This window comes from Anas platyrhynchos, chromosome 29 (assembly GCF_047663525.1).
Source record: "Anas platyrhynchos isolate ZD024472 breed Pekin duck chromosome 29, IASCAAS_PekinDuck_T2T, whole genome shotgun sequence".
Taxonomy (NCBI): Eukaryota; Metazoa; Chordata; class Aves; order Anseriformes; family Anatidae; genus Anas; species Anas platyrhynchos.
The window spans coordinates 793,201-805,008 of NC_092615.1; the positions used below are offsets into that span (position 1 = coordinate 793,201).

The window sequence follows — 11,808 nt, forward strand, 5'->3', positions numbered from 1 at the left end:
AGTGTAATGCCAGGAAGGTGCTCAGTATGGAGCAGGGTAAATTGAGCTGCCTGGATGGGTGTCAGTGAGAAAGCTGACTCCTAACAGCTGGCAAGTTTTAAAATACTGCAAGTAGCTACTGCAGTGCCAAAACATTTCTCTGTGTCTAAAGAGGAGATAGAGCAGTTCCTGCTAGTGATTGTGAATCGGAAATTCAGCCACAGATGAAGTGTGCATAAGCCACCAATGGGAGAATCTGCGGTTTTGTGTGGACTTCTTTGACTCCATGGAACAGAATGGCTAATAAAAAGATTGCCATCTACTCACATCAGCAGATGTTGCCTTTTATTTGCAATGGCTATTGCTTTTTGCAAAGACTAGTGCAGGAGTTAAAACGCTTGTGTTTGTTTAATTAAGGTACTGTATTGCAATTTCATTAACTGCAGTTTGGGTTTCTCTACCTTGCATCAAATCAAACTGTCCTTTTTGTTCCTCTTCTGTATGCATGCAATAACTTGATTTTCTTATCCACTTGCTACCAAGTCTGTGAAGTCAGATGAGTGCTGGGTGCTGAATTCCTTCAGTTGTCCTTGACTCGTTTCTTGCATGCTTCAGGTTACACAAACTTCTTCCCTGAGTAGTGGAGGATGTTTTCTGATACATCACACTGTAACCCAAACTGTCCTTAAAGGTCTTTGCCCTTCAGGCTGTCATCCTCGAAATGCTACACCTGTGTTTTGCTGCGCTGTAGAGCAGAGCGGAAGCGACTTAAATTACTTTTTCCACTCTGCCCTGGTCTGGCTGATGGCTGGCATGGGGCTCCTGCTCCAAAATGAATGCTGCGTTCCTGAGAGACCCGCTGCCACTGTAACCACGCTCAATTGCTTCACACTGAATTGATGCAGGTGCCTGATTCTCATGAAAAATGAGGTCTCATTCTTGCTTAAATCCTCAAAATGTGGCAGCTCAATAAGGATTTGTACCGATGGAAAGGCTGACAGCTGTGAATGCATCTCTGGCAGCTTTGCAGAGAATGAGGCAGGAGACTGCAATGTGGTAGCTGGACAAAGCACCAAGAGGGTTTCTGGTTCTCTTTGCTACCGTCCTGCCTACCTTTGTGTTAACAAATTTGATTGCTTTATCCTGCTTTTTTTTTCACCCCAACCCTCCATCTTTAACAGCTGCTTCTCTAGCTGTTGGCTATGCTAAGTCCCACTTGAAGAATAGTCTTTTAAGCAGCGTTATTATGCAAAAAAGAAGTCTGCTCGTACAGCCTAAGTGCCTGAAGAAATTATGCAGCTGTGGGTATTGAGCCTGGTAACAATTACTGCCGTGGTATTTGAAGGGCAGGATTGATTGTGTGTTCTGCAGGCTGTGGTGTAAAGCCTGGCTATTAAGGGAAGCTGTAGCTGCTTGCCAGCACATGGCCCCACCGAGGCGTCTGCGTTCTGTTGTTGCTTGAATTAGCTCCGCAGAGCAGACAGGTGTGATGGAGGCCAGACACTTAGCTGCTACAAATAAGCTAAATTAATGGGTAACTCTAGTTTTTAAAAACTTGCTCTTATTAAGAAGTGTTCCTTCTTGTTGGGGACTCCCAGGCACAAAGGAATTCAGCATGTAGGGTTTGCTGCCCTACTACGGACATGGCAATTTTCCATCGCAATTTCCTGTGCAGTGATAAGGGTCTGCAGGAGCCCTGGGGGCGTTCTGTTCATGCAGAATGGGGATGATGATGAAGCCTACTTCCTGGAACCTTTTTTTTTTTTTTTTTTTTTCAACCTTTTCAAATTACCCAAATGAGCAGTGCTTCTAGTTAAATCCGCTGATACATTTTTGGGGGCAGTATCTGGTAATTCTTAATTTGCACTTTATATGTTAATGGAGGATGATATTAAATATAGGACTGAGAGTGTGAGAGCCTTTGGCTGATTTTAAATAATAATGCAGTCAGGTGAAATTTAAACAAGTTCAATCTGTAACTACTTACAAAGCATTATTTGAAAGACCTGCATGTTCCTATATAGGTTGCCTAGATGCTTAAACACAAGCAAAAATAATTATAGGTGTAAAAACAGGCCTAGTTTGAGATGATGTTATTTCGGCATCGCTAATTACAGTGCTACATTAATGATTTGTTGCTGGGCTGGGTTCGGGCTGTGCCTGGGGATCGCTGGCTGCAGGGGCTGAATGCAAGACAGTGCTTGGGTGCCATGGGGCTGCTGTGACACCTACTGGTGTGAGCTGAGAGGGGTGACCCCCCTCCAGCCTGGAATTGTTGGGTTATTTTTGTACAAGTCTGATATGCCCAGACAGTTTTGGCCTCTCCCCAAAAGGACAATGCTTTAGGGTGGTTTATAAACCACCTGGGGCGTGGGAGCTCTTGCGCTGTGGTTCTAAATGTGAGAGTTGGGGGTTTTGGGAGGAAGGTTTGCTGCAAGTTGCTCGCTGTCCCCCACCAAGTGCACCCCCCGGGATGGTGACGGGCTCCCCTCAAGGCCGAGGGGACGGCTGGTGACATCCTACAAGCCCTCATCTGCTGTTCTGCAGGGCCCGAGGGGCTGCGGCTGCCCCTGAGTAAGGGGACAAAGTGGAGCAAAGACCCTGAGGCTGGGGTTTGTGTGGCGAAGAAGAAATGGCAGCTCTGAGGAGCAACGGCACCCCTGGGCGAAGGAGTCATGCAGTGAGGGGGAAATGGCGGCCCTCAGGAGGCCGGGGTGGCTCTGAGGGAGGGGGACGTGGTGACGGTGGTGGGGGTCTCGGGCTGTGAAGGCCACAGTGGCGGTAGTGGGAGATGCAGGGCAGCCTCCTCAGCACCCCGCTGAGCCCAGCCCCATGCAGGGAGCCTGACACCGGCCCAGGGCCCCACGGAACGGCGCTGCCCCGGAACGCCGCGTGCGGCTCCGCCGGGCCCGGACGGTGCCTGCACTGCACAGCACGGCCCCGCCGCCTTCCTGCGCCTGCACCGCTCCGAGCCGCCCGGCCATGCTGCGGCCGGAGCCCCGCTGCCTCCTCCTCATCCTCCTCCTCCTCCTGCTGCAGCTGCTACACGGCGGCAGGGCCGCCACCCCGACCACCCCGACCACCCCGGCCCCGCTCAATGTCACCGAGGCGCCGCGGGTGACTGCCGGTAACGGGACGCAGCCAAGGCCGGGGCCGCTGCCTGGGTTGGGGCTGCCGGTGCTGAAGCGGGCCCTGTACGTGCTCAGCGCCCTGTCCGCGCTGGCTGCGCTCTACTTCCTCCTGCGGGCGGTCCGGTGAGTGCGGGCCCCATCCCAGTAACCAGTTTGTCCCATCCCAGTACCCAGTTTGCCCCCCCAACTGGGTTGTGCCCATTTGCCCTGGCTCCCCTTCCTCCGCCAGGCCAGGAGCTGCACAAAGATGCTTCCCTATGGCAGGGGAAACAGCCCCGTATGTTCACGCCACTATTAATTAATGCTAAAAAGCCTCCCGGTCCCGTTTGTTGTGCCCACGGAGCCGTAAGGCCCCGTCTCTGCACAAACCTGTTGTGATGCAGGTGACGGAGCACTCACTCTGCCATCTGTGTGCCCTCAGCTCTAGACCAAAGGGACCCAGGGAGCTCAAAACTAATTTCAGGTTGAAGAAGCCGCAGCGGAAGAAATACGGCCTCCTGTCGAATTACGATGAGAACATCGAGATGGCTTCGCTCGACAGTGACGAGGACACAGTGTTTGAAACACGGAACCTGAGGCGGTAAGCGGGCATCTCCTGCGCTTCTCTTTTCCTCACGAGAAACTAACAGGATCCTTTCTGAAAGCGTGGAAGCTTTGGCACAGATCATGTAACCAGCTCTGCAGAAATGAAGCTGCTGCCTGTGGTCTTTCTGTGTCAGCACATGGACTTTATTCTGCCTTTCTTCATCTCCTGACCAGCACCCCGAGGGGCACCTGTCCTGGTTTTGCAGACGGTTGGTGTTTGGGGCACCATGTTGTGCTGTGTGCTCAGCAGGCCAGCAGCAGGGACACACATCCCTCGTGGCCCAGTCTTTATTTCCACTGGCATGGAAATAAAGCTGTCTGATTCTCAAACGGGGGAATTGCCTCTATGTCAAGTCACAGCTAAACTCATGGTCCTGTTAAGGTATCCATTCCTGCTTTCATAGCAATGTGCTTTCATTCCCTGGATCATGCAAGTTTGATTCTCTGGAGAATATTCTCCTAAAGCTGAGGAGGAATGTCAGCTAGGCATGGCTTGCTTCTGGCCTCTCCGCTCCCTCAGCTCTTTTGAGGTTGCTAATGATCTGCCAAGTTGTATGTGCTCACTCTGATGCTGGGTGTTGTGTTGTTTTTTTTTCTAGATGATTTGGGATCAGTGGCACCAACTGTGAAGACTGCCCACGGGGGTGCAAGTCCATCAGTGGAATCACCTTACCAATGCTCAAGTTTTATTTTTTTATAATTGCTTATAAGGACTATTAAAAGCACAAACACTTTGGTAGCTGGGGCAGGGGAAAGGGGACCAAACCTGTTTCCTTTATATGTGTTTCTGGGGAAAGGTGGAGCTGTAAGCTAAAGGATGCTACGCTGAGTGCTGCCAACTGCACGGGGAGACACTAAGGAAAATGTGACTCCTGGATGAATCCTCAGCATTTGAAATCTAATGGCTCTGGACTCAAGTGCTGCAGCTGTGTCTGCTGGCCTATCGGTACTTGAAGGGTGCTCATATCCCTCTCTCTCCTGACTGTGGCAGTCAGCCTGAAGCATCAGGCAAGTGGGTTCCTTCGGTGGGCTGATCCTCTTTCCTTCATGCAGTATCAGGCGACCTCTTTAGTAGGCGTCTCTGTAATCAGCTCTGCATCTAATGGTGGAGTTGGGAGAGCTTTTGTTGTCTTTTATATCAGTGTTGGGCATGGGTGGCGTTTCCTTAGTTCAGACAGAACAGTATGGGGAAAGAGCAGTGAGTTAAATCAATGTTGTGTAGTTGCAGGATTAGCTGTTACACCTGATAATGCAGGTTGTTACATGGGTTTACAGAGCAAAGATGTTTACAAATGAATTGTGCCAGTTGGCCCAAGGGGGTGTTTCTCCAAGAGATGTTGGCTGTGTAGTCTGTAGGGCTGTGAGTGTGCAGGCTGCTCTGCCCCAGTGCGAGTCTCAGGGGCTGCAATGGTACTTTCGCTGGAGAAATGTGTGACATCTACCGAGCTTCTGGATTTTGAGCTGCTGGCTCTGCCTGAGGTCAGCCCAGCAAACCGGAGGGTTCCTGTGCAGCTCCTTGTGTCCATAGCTGGATTCTTACAATGTTGGACCAAACCTTGGCTGTGTTAGAAATGTCTTTGTTAGGTGGATCTACTGCTAAAATGGTGGAAACTGCTTGCAAAGTGCTTCTATTCACAGCACATTTCAGCCACCAAGGGAGGGTCATTCCTTGGAAAATTCTGGGCAGTGCTGACCTGTATCCTTAAGTCCTTCTTCCACCCAAAATTGGTAGTGCCTTTGTTAGGAGAACCCGAGGGAAGTTACCCTGCGGGCCAGGGACTTCCCTCCATAAGAGGTGCAGCTGTAAGGCTTGGGACTTTACCTTTATGGTGAAAATTGAGAATGTCTGAAGCAAGGCTCCCTTCTTTTGGTTAGCAGATCCTCTAGATAAGGGGACAAAATGCTTAACAGAGTGGGGCAGAAGGGTACCTTTATCAGGTAGCAATGACAAATGGTTTCGCTGCGGTTACCTGGGAGCTCAGGGTCTGGCTGCTTCCCCGAAATCCCTCGTGAGGTGTTGATGGAGCGGTGTGGTCCTGGTGCTCACCCGTGCGAGGGGCAGCATTTCCGAGAGGTTTCCTGGAGAAATGTCACCCTAGGTGCTGGCAGCTCCGACTTGCACACAGGCAAAAGATTTTTAAATATATATATATTTTTAGTAATGCTGTCATGTGAACGCCGCACTTGGATGTGCCCTAATTTCATATCATTTATATCCTTTCATGCCTCTTTTAGGTACTTTCTGCTTGTTTAGCTGATGCAGAGATGAAAGCCTTTGCTGCGTTCCTCGCTGAGGATAGCGGTAATAGCTAGATCTGGCCGTTGCTGCCCCTTGGGTGATCAGAGAGCTGATTTGTTTGATTCGTGGTAGTGTAGCTTCCTTGATCCTCTACAGCCTGGCAGGTCTATGAACATGCTGATAACTTTCTTTGGCTCTTCAATTCCCTTTACAAAGTTGTTTCTCTGTTGCATTGTGCCCAAGCCAGGTAAGCCTGACTCTTTCAGTCCGCTGACATGCCCCGGCACAGCGTTTTGACTGACGCGTTCACTGGTCTTTCTTTAGCGGAGGTGATTTACTTGATCATTCTCTAGGCTCTGCTCTTCATTGGACAGATGGGTTTAGCAATTTATAAGTTTCCTTTCCTTGCAGGAGGGAATGATTTTTTAATGTTAACAGTTTGAATGATTTTGATCAAAGAGAGGACCTCGAGCTGTAGGTCCTGTCATGAAAATAATTTTGATAGAATTTGATTTTGCTGTAGTAGGTATTTAGAATGTGAGCAGGGAAAGATGCAGAGGGATGCAGCTAGAGTGTGTAATGAGGTCCCTATTCTTGTGCCGTACAGGCAAGTGATGATTAAGTTGAAGGCCCAGAGGGTGTGCTGGCCTGACACCTATGTACCATGTACATATTTTCAGAAGCCCTTCTGCTGGCCCTCTTTAAAGGAGAGAGTTTCATCATCCGGAGAATGAAAAAGTGGTTCTGGAGCTGCAATGTCAGATTGCTGTCGCTTTTAATCTGAAGCTGTTCTGGCTAGAGATGAGTGTGAGCTGCAGTCCATGGCCATGGGCGGCGATTTCCACTTTCTGCTGAGCCACCCTGTGCCTCGGGAGCAGTCCGTAGCCTGGCTTTGCTCCTCACAGGCCACAACTTTACAATCCCGCTCCGTTTGATGTGGAGTAGCTCCAAGTCATTGTTAAAGGCATCTTCTAAGAGGAGAAAACAAAGATGCTAGTTACAGATCTGAGACTCCTTCAAGTACAAATGTATCAGCACGGCTCAGCTGTATGATTATGTATGTACGAGCAAAAGCTCAGCACAGCTTCACTCATCTCTGCTTCTCCTGGAAAAAATAAACTGGAGGTACTGCAGCAGCCTCTCCTCGCAGAGGTGGAAAAGCACACCCGTGGTGCGCGGCCAGTGCAGGCTTTGGGGGGTCTTGCTAATAACAGTGGCTTTTAAGCCTTGCGTTTTGTTTTCCTAACATGAGAGCAGTTCAGTAGTCTCTTCAGCTGCAGTTTTAGTTACTCTGCGTGTGATATCCGTGTTGGTAGCCTTTGCAGCAGTTAGAACTCGATGCAGTTTTTCAGAACAGGTTTCAGTACACGGCTGCAAACAGACACACGTGTGCGCCGAGCCAGCTGCATGTGAGGCAGCCCCGTCCTGGAGCTGAGCGGCATCGGGCGCTGTGCTCGTGCGTGCGCCTGTCCCCGGGCAGGCTGGTGCCTCGCCAGCTGCTGCTGCGATTTCTTTCTCTGGAACAAATCGGGATGTTGGTGGGAGGCGCTGTGGGCTCTGGCAGCCCATTCCTGCTGGCCTGTGCAGGGCTCCTGCCAGTCTGTGCCAAAAAAAAAAATTAATGAATGATGGGACCAAGGAGCTGATGGACCCAGGGTGTGGAGCACGCGGTGCCCTGCGATGCTGCGCGGTCACCGGCCTGCCTGTCTCACTGGTGACTGCTCCAGAGCTTGCTCGAAACAATCACTATTGTTTAAGCCAAAGCCTAATTTCTAAAGTTTACATAATTGCCTCTCTGATCTTCTCGGAGGGCTGTATCGAATCCTCTCCTGTCGGTGTTGGGCTGGTAGGCAAATCGACTGGCGCGTCTGCTGAGGTTAATGAGGTTGACTGAGAGCGATATGAGCATCGGGGCTCTGTTGTTAACAGCGTTCTTCTGCTTTGTTTCATTTCTACATGTGACTGGAATGGGATCTGCAGCATCAACGTGCTGGGAGATGGACCTGTGGTATGAGCAGATTGCCAAGAAGTCAATAAAACAGCACTTGAGTGCATTGTGTTGTCTGTGCTCTCAGAAATGAGGAGCTAGTCTTTCACCCTCCTGCTTGAATCGTTGATTTATTTTTAAATAGCAACCAGTCCTGTATTGATTGATTGTTTTACTTCCCTTTTGTTTACAGCGTCGTCCCCCCTCCTTTGTGTCTCGGAACAAACGAAATAAACTGTTCTGTTTCACCCGACTCCTCCGTTGCAGCGTGCCTGGCAGCCAGCGTTTGGGATTATTCTGCCTCACGTGCCTGGCTTGCTGCTGAACCCATGGGATGGAGCCTTTTTGGAGCCTTTCCCTGCCCTTGCTGAGCACCGCCTTGCTTTCTGCTTGGTACCAGTTACGCCCTCACCTTTTTGTGCCTTGTTTTTGTGTTGTTACACTTCTGTCTTTTCACCCAGTGCTCGCCTCCATTGATCATCTCAGGGTTTGTTTCCACTTTCTCAAATTTCCTCCCTTTCCTTCCTCCCTATTCTTCCCTTAATCCCTTTTCTTGTACAGAAGGCTAAGTGAATCCCTGGAGGGGTGATTCCGCAACAGAAGAGCCAAGTTTTGTTTTGTTTATTGCTTTGGGAGATGGCGGGGGTGCTGTCCTAGCTCCTCAGCGCAAAGAATTAAACTTTTAACAAAACGAAGGGCGTTCCCGGGTACTAACATCTGCTTTCCATCCGTTTTACAAACGAGGGTGGCTCTGCACATTTCGCTCATGCAGATTAGCGGCACTGGAGGAAAGGGAAGCCACATTTCCTGCGTCTCTCCTGCTCTTGGCCATGTCCCTGTGTCTTCCCTGGCTGTGCACAGGACACTGGTGGCCTGATGCTGGTCCTGGAGGGTGGCACAGCCAGGGGCTGAAGGGGCTTTTGTTTGGTCCGTGGTTTGACTGTACTCGTTTCTGCCCCAGGCTCCTGAGCAGAGCAGAGCTGAAGGAGAAGCTGGTGAGCGGGGGAACCCTGTAGATGGCACTCGCAGACCGAGCATCCTGCTCACGGGGCACTGGCAAGACGTGAGGCTGAGGATAACTCGCCATGCATCCAGAGCTCTGAGTCTGGAGAAGGTTTCCCCCAGCTGCGGGTGCTGCTCTCCCCCTGCCTCCATCTCAGCCGGTTTTCACCCTGTTGGTACTTGTCTGCGAGGGCTTTTTATGATTCTGGGACAGCCAAACTTTAAAGATGCCCTCATTTGGTTGAATTAACCCCTAGGCACCCTGCTCGGTACTGCCAGGGCGAGGCTTGTCTGTGCAGAGCACGGAGCTGTCCTGGGCTGGCCCAAGGCTTGGCACCAGCCCACCAGGACCAGAGCCCCCCCCAAACCCCCCCCAGAGCCCGCTCCCCCTGCTCCACACCACGGCTCCCAGCCCAAACGCCCGCAGCGAGCGTTGCACGGGCTTGTGCCGCAGCAGCGCCCTTTGGCACGCTGTGGAGCACGCTGTGCAAAATTAACTGCAGTGCTTAATGAACTTAGGGAGAACATTTATCAGGGCAGCCATTTGGGCAGAACGGCTTCATGGCCTTAAAACTTCGTGGGTGTAAAACTGTGCGGGGTGCTGAGTGAGATGCAAAGGGAAGGAAACAAAATGCGGGTTCGTTTTCGGGCTGAGGGGGGTGGTAGCTCTAATTAGCACTAATAGGACTAATGGCTGGGGTCTGTGCACGCTGGATCAGGTGCAGGTGTTTGTCTTCCTCACCCTGTTCTGGCCCCGCTCTGTGCTGCTGGGGAGAAGTCCAGGCAGGCGCTGGCTGGGATTCTGGTCACAGACACGAGCTGGCGGCGTGCATCTGCTGTGAATTTATTTCAAACTCAAGTTAAAGTGCTCTCGGTGCTTTGGATGCAAATTTTCCTTCCTTGAAATGGGAGCTGCAGGCCGGCGCGCTGAGTGCTGGTAAAGCTCTTTTGATTTCACTCGCCCGTGTGCTGCGGCAGCGCCGCACCTCGCAGCCGTGCTCCGCCGAGTGCAAAATCACCTCTGCGGCAGCAGCCCGCGGGGGGAACACCTCTTAGCTTTCCGCTGGCATAGGAGAGCGCTCCTCTTGCTGTCTGTGCTCAGGCCCGCTTCGTTATGAAAAGCTTCGTTTCTAAAGCTGGGGTTTGTCCGGGCAGGTCTGGGCTGTGGGCTGTGTGCGCTTTCCCTTGGCTGTGCAGGAGAAGTGGTGCGAGCCCCTCCGGCCACCCGGGGAGGAAAAAAGGGAGATGTAAGATGCAAAAAAAAAAAAAAAAAAAAAAGGAAGATGTAAGAAATGCCAAGGGTGTTTCATGTGGGGAATTCAGAGTCCTCTGTCAAGCAGGTAGACTCCTTAAGTGCCACGAAGAAATGGTTGTGATGAGTGGACCCATTTGTGCTGGGCGATGTCCCTTGGTCGGTGACCTCCCAGCTGGTGCTGGCGTTGCCATGAGCGTGCTGGGCACCCGGACCCCTTTGTGGATGGGGTTGTTGTGTGCTGAGCACCCTGTTCTGCTCGCTGTGCTTGTGTTTTGCACGCTCACCTGTGCTTTAGCCACCACGTTTGTGAAATAGGGAGAAAAGGAGGGGTGCTCCTCAAGGCTGACTTGCAGAAAGCTCTCCAAGTGGTGACCTGCGTGGGGCTGCGGGGCTCGGGGCAGCCCCGGGGAGCGAGCAGGGGGGGTCCTGGGCAGCCCTCCCGAGCCTTTTGCTCAAGCTGCTGCCAATGTGCTTGCTGCGGGGCTTTGGAGCTGATCTGGCTTCTTGGTGGTGGGTGCCCCTGAGAGTTTCTGGAGGAGTTTCTGGGGGCTCCAGCCCTAGCAAGCCCCCCCCAGAGCCTTCTGCAGGGTGTGGGGGGCTTGCACTGGCCAAAAGCTGTGAGCGACGTGGGGGGCTTACCCTGCAACACACCGTGGGTGCTCTGAAAATTGCCTCTGTATTTATTTTGGAATACAGACCGCACGTTGTGAAGGTAGCTGGAAGTGTTTGAAAACCTGCTGCAGATCCTCCTCTGATGTCTTTTCTGCTCCGCTCAACAAAGCCCCTCCATACGACTGGCAGGATTCTTCTGTATAAAAAATTAGCTTTACTTAGTTGGCTTTTTGTCTAAATCCTCCTTCTGATCTTTATTTTTTCCCTCTACGCGATGGAAAGGTGAATGGAAGTGGCACTTCATCCACAAAAGCCTTTCCTTCAGAAATGTTGGTTGGTTTTGTTTTAAATTTTTTTTTAAAGGGGGCTTTGCAGGGGAGGATGGAGACGCATTTTCTTTTTAAGTTACACTGGGGAATAGAAGTATAAAGGAAAGAAGTGATCATAACCGCACTGGCAACGGAACAATATTTCTTACTTTTTATTTTTGGAGTACCAGAACTAATTGAAGAAGGAATTCACACAACAATTTTTGCAATCTAAGGATGAGTAAACATTAAAGGGGCTGCTGTACTTCTGGCGCATGCTAATGCGGGACTGCACGCGTGGAAGGGAGAAGATGTCCCTAAAATTAAATTTGAGCCGAACGCCTCAGATGTAACACTTCAGTGTTTTCTTCTTTGCATTGCCAGATCAAAGGCGCTAGCTAGAGCCCACGTCCAGGAATACCTGTTGAGAGGATGAGACTTCAGCGCACCTCCGAGATGAAACCAGGAGGAATCAGAAGTGCTGGGGCCGAGCTGGCGGAGGTGCTTCCAGGGGCTGCGGGATTCCTGCGGGTCCGCGTGGCTCTCCCCTTCTCCTGCAGGGTTTGTGATGGGTTCAGAGAGCTCCCTGCCCGTGTCGGCACTGCCAGCATTTCGGGGTGCTTGCAGGGACTGCCAGCAGCATTAATCAGCCTCCCTCTCCAGGGCTGCGGGCACAGAAACGAGTCGGGGCTGACGTGTTGGAGCACATC

The 11,808-nt window shown here is 51.4% G+C and overlaps 1 protein-coding gene across 1 annotated transcript; it reads left to right on the forward strand.

Moving 5' to 3' along the window:
• Positions 1–2,854: 2,854 nt before the first annotated feature.
• FAM174C (family with sequence similarity 174 member C) lies at positions 2,855–8,174 on the forward strand. The gene is made up of 3 exons (XM_072029401.1): positions 2,855–3,233; positions 3,532–3,690; positions 4,295–8,174. Exons 1-3 carry the CDS (start codon positions 2,962–2,964, stop codon positions 4,296–4,298), a joined length of 435 nt encoding a protein of 144 aa, XP_071885502.1. The 5' UTR covers positions 2,855–2,961; the 3' UTR covers positions 4,299–8,174.
• The last annotated feature ends 3,634 nt before the right edge of the window (positions 8,175–11,808 follow it).

Bases quoted from the DNA above. Each gene is read 5' to 3' on its own strand.
- FAM174C (XM_072029401.1), top strand. From the start codon at position 2,962: ATGCTGCGGCCGGAGCCCCGCTGCCTCCTCCTCATCCTCCTCCTCCTC. The intron at 3,234-3,531 runs GTGAGTGCGGGC...GTGTGCCCTCAG, and splicing joins TTCCTCCTGCGGGCGGTCCG to CTCTAGACCAAAGGGACCCA.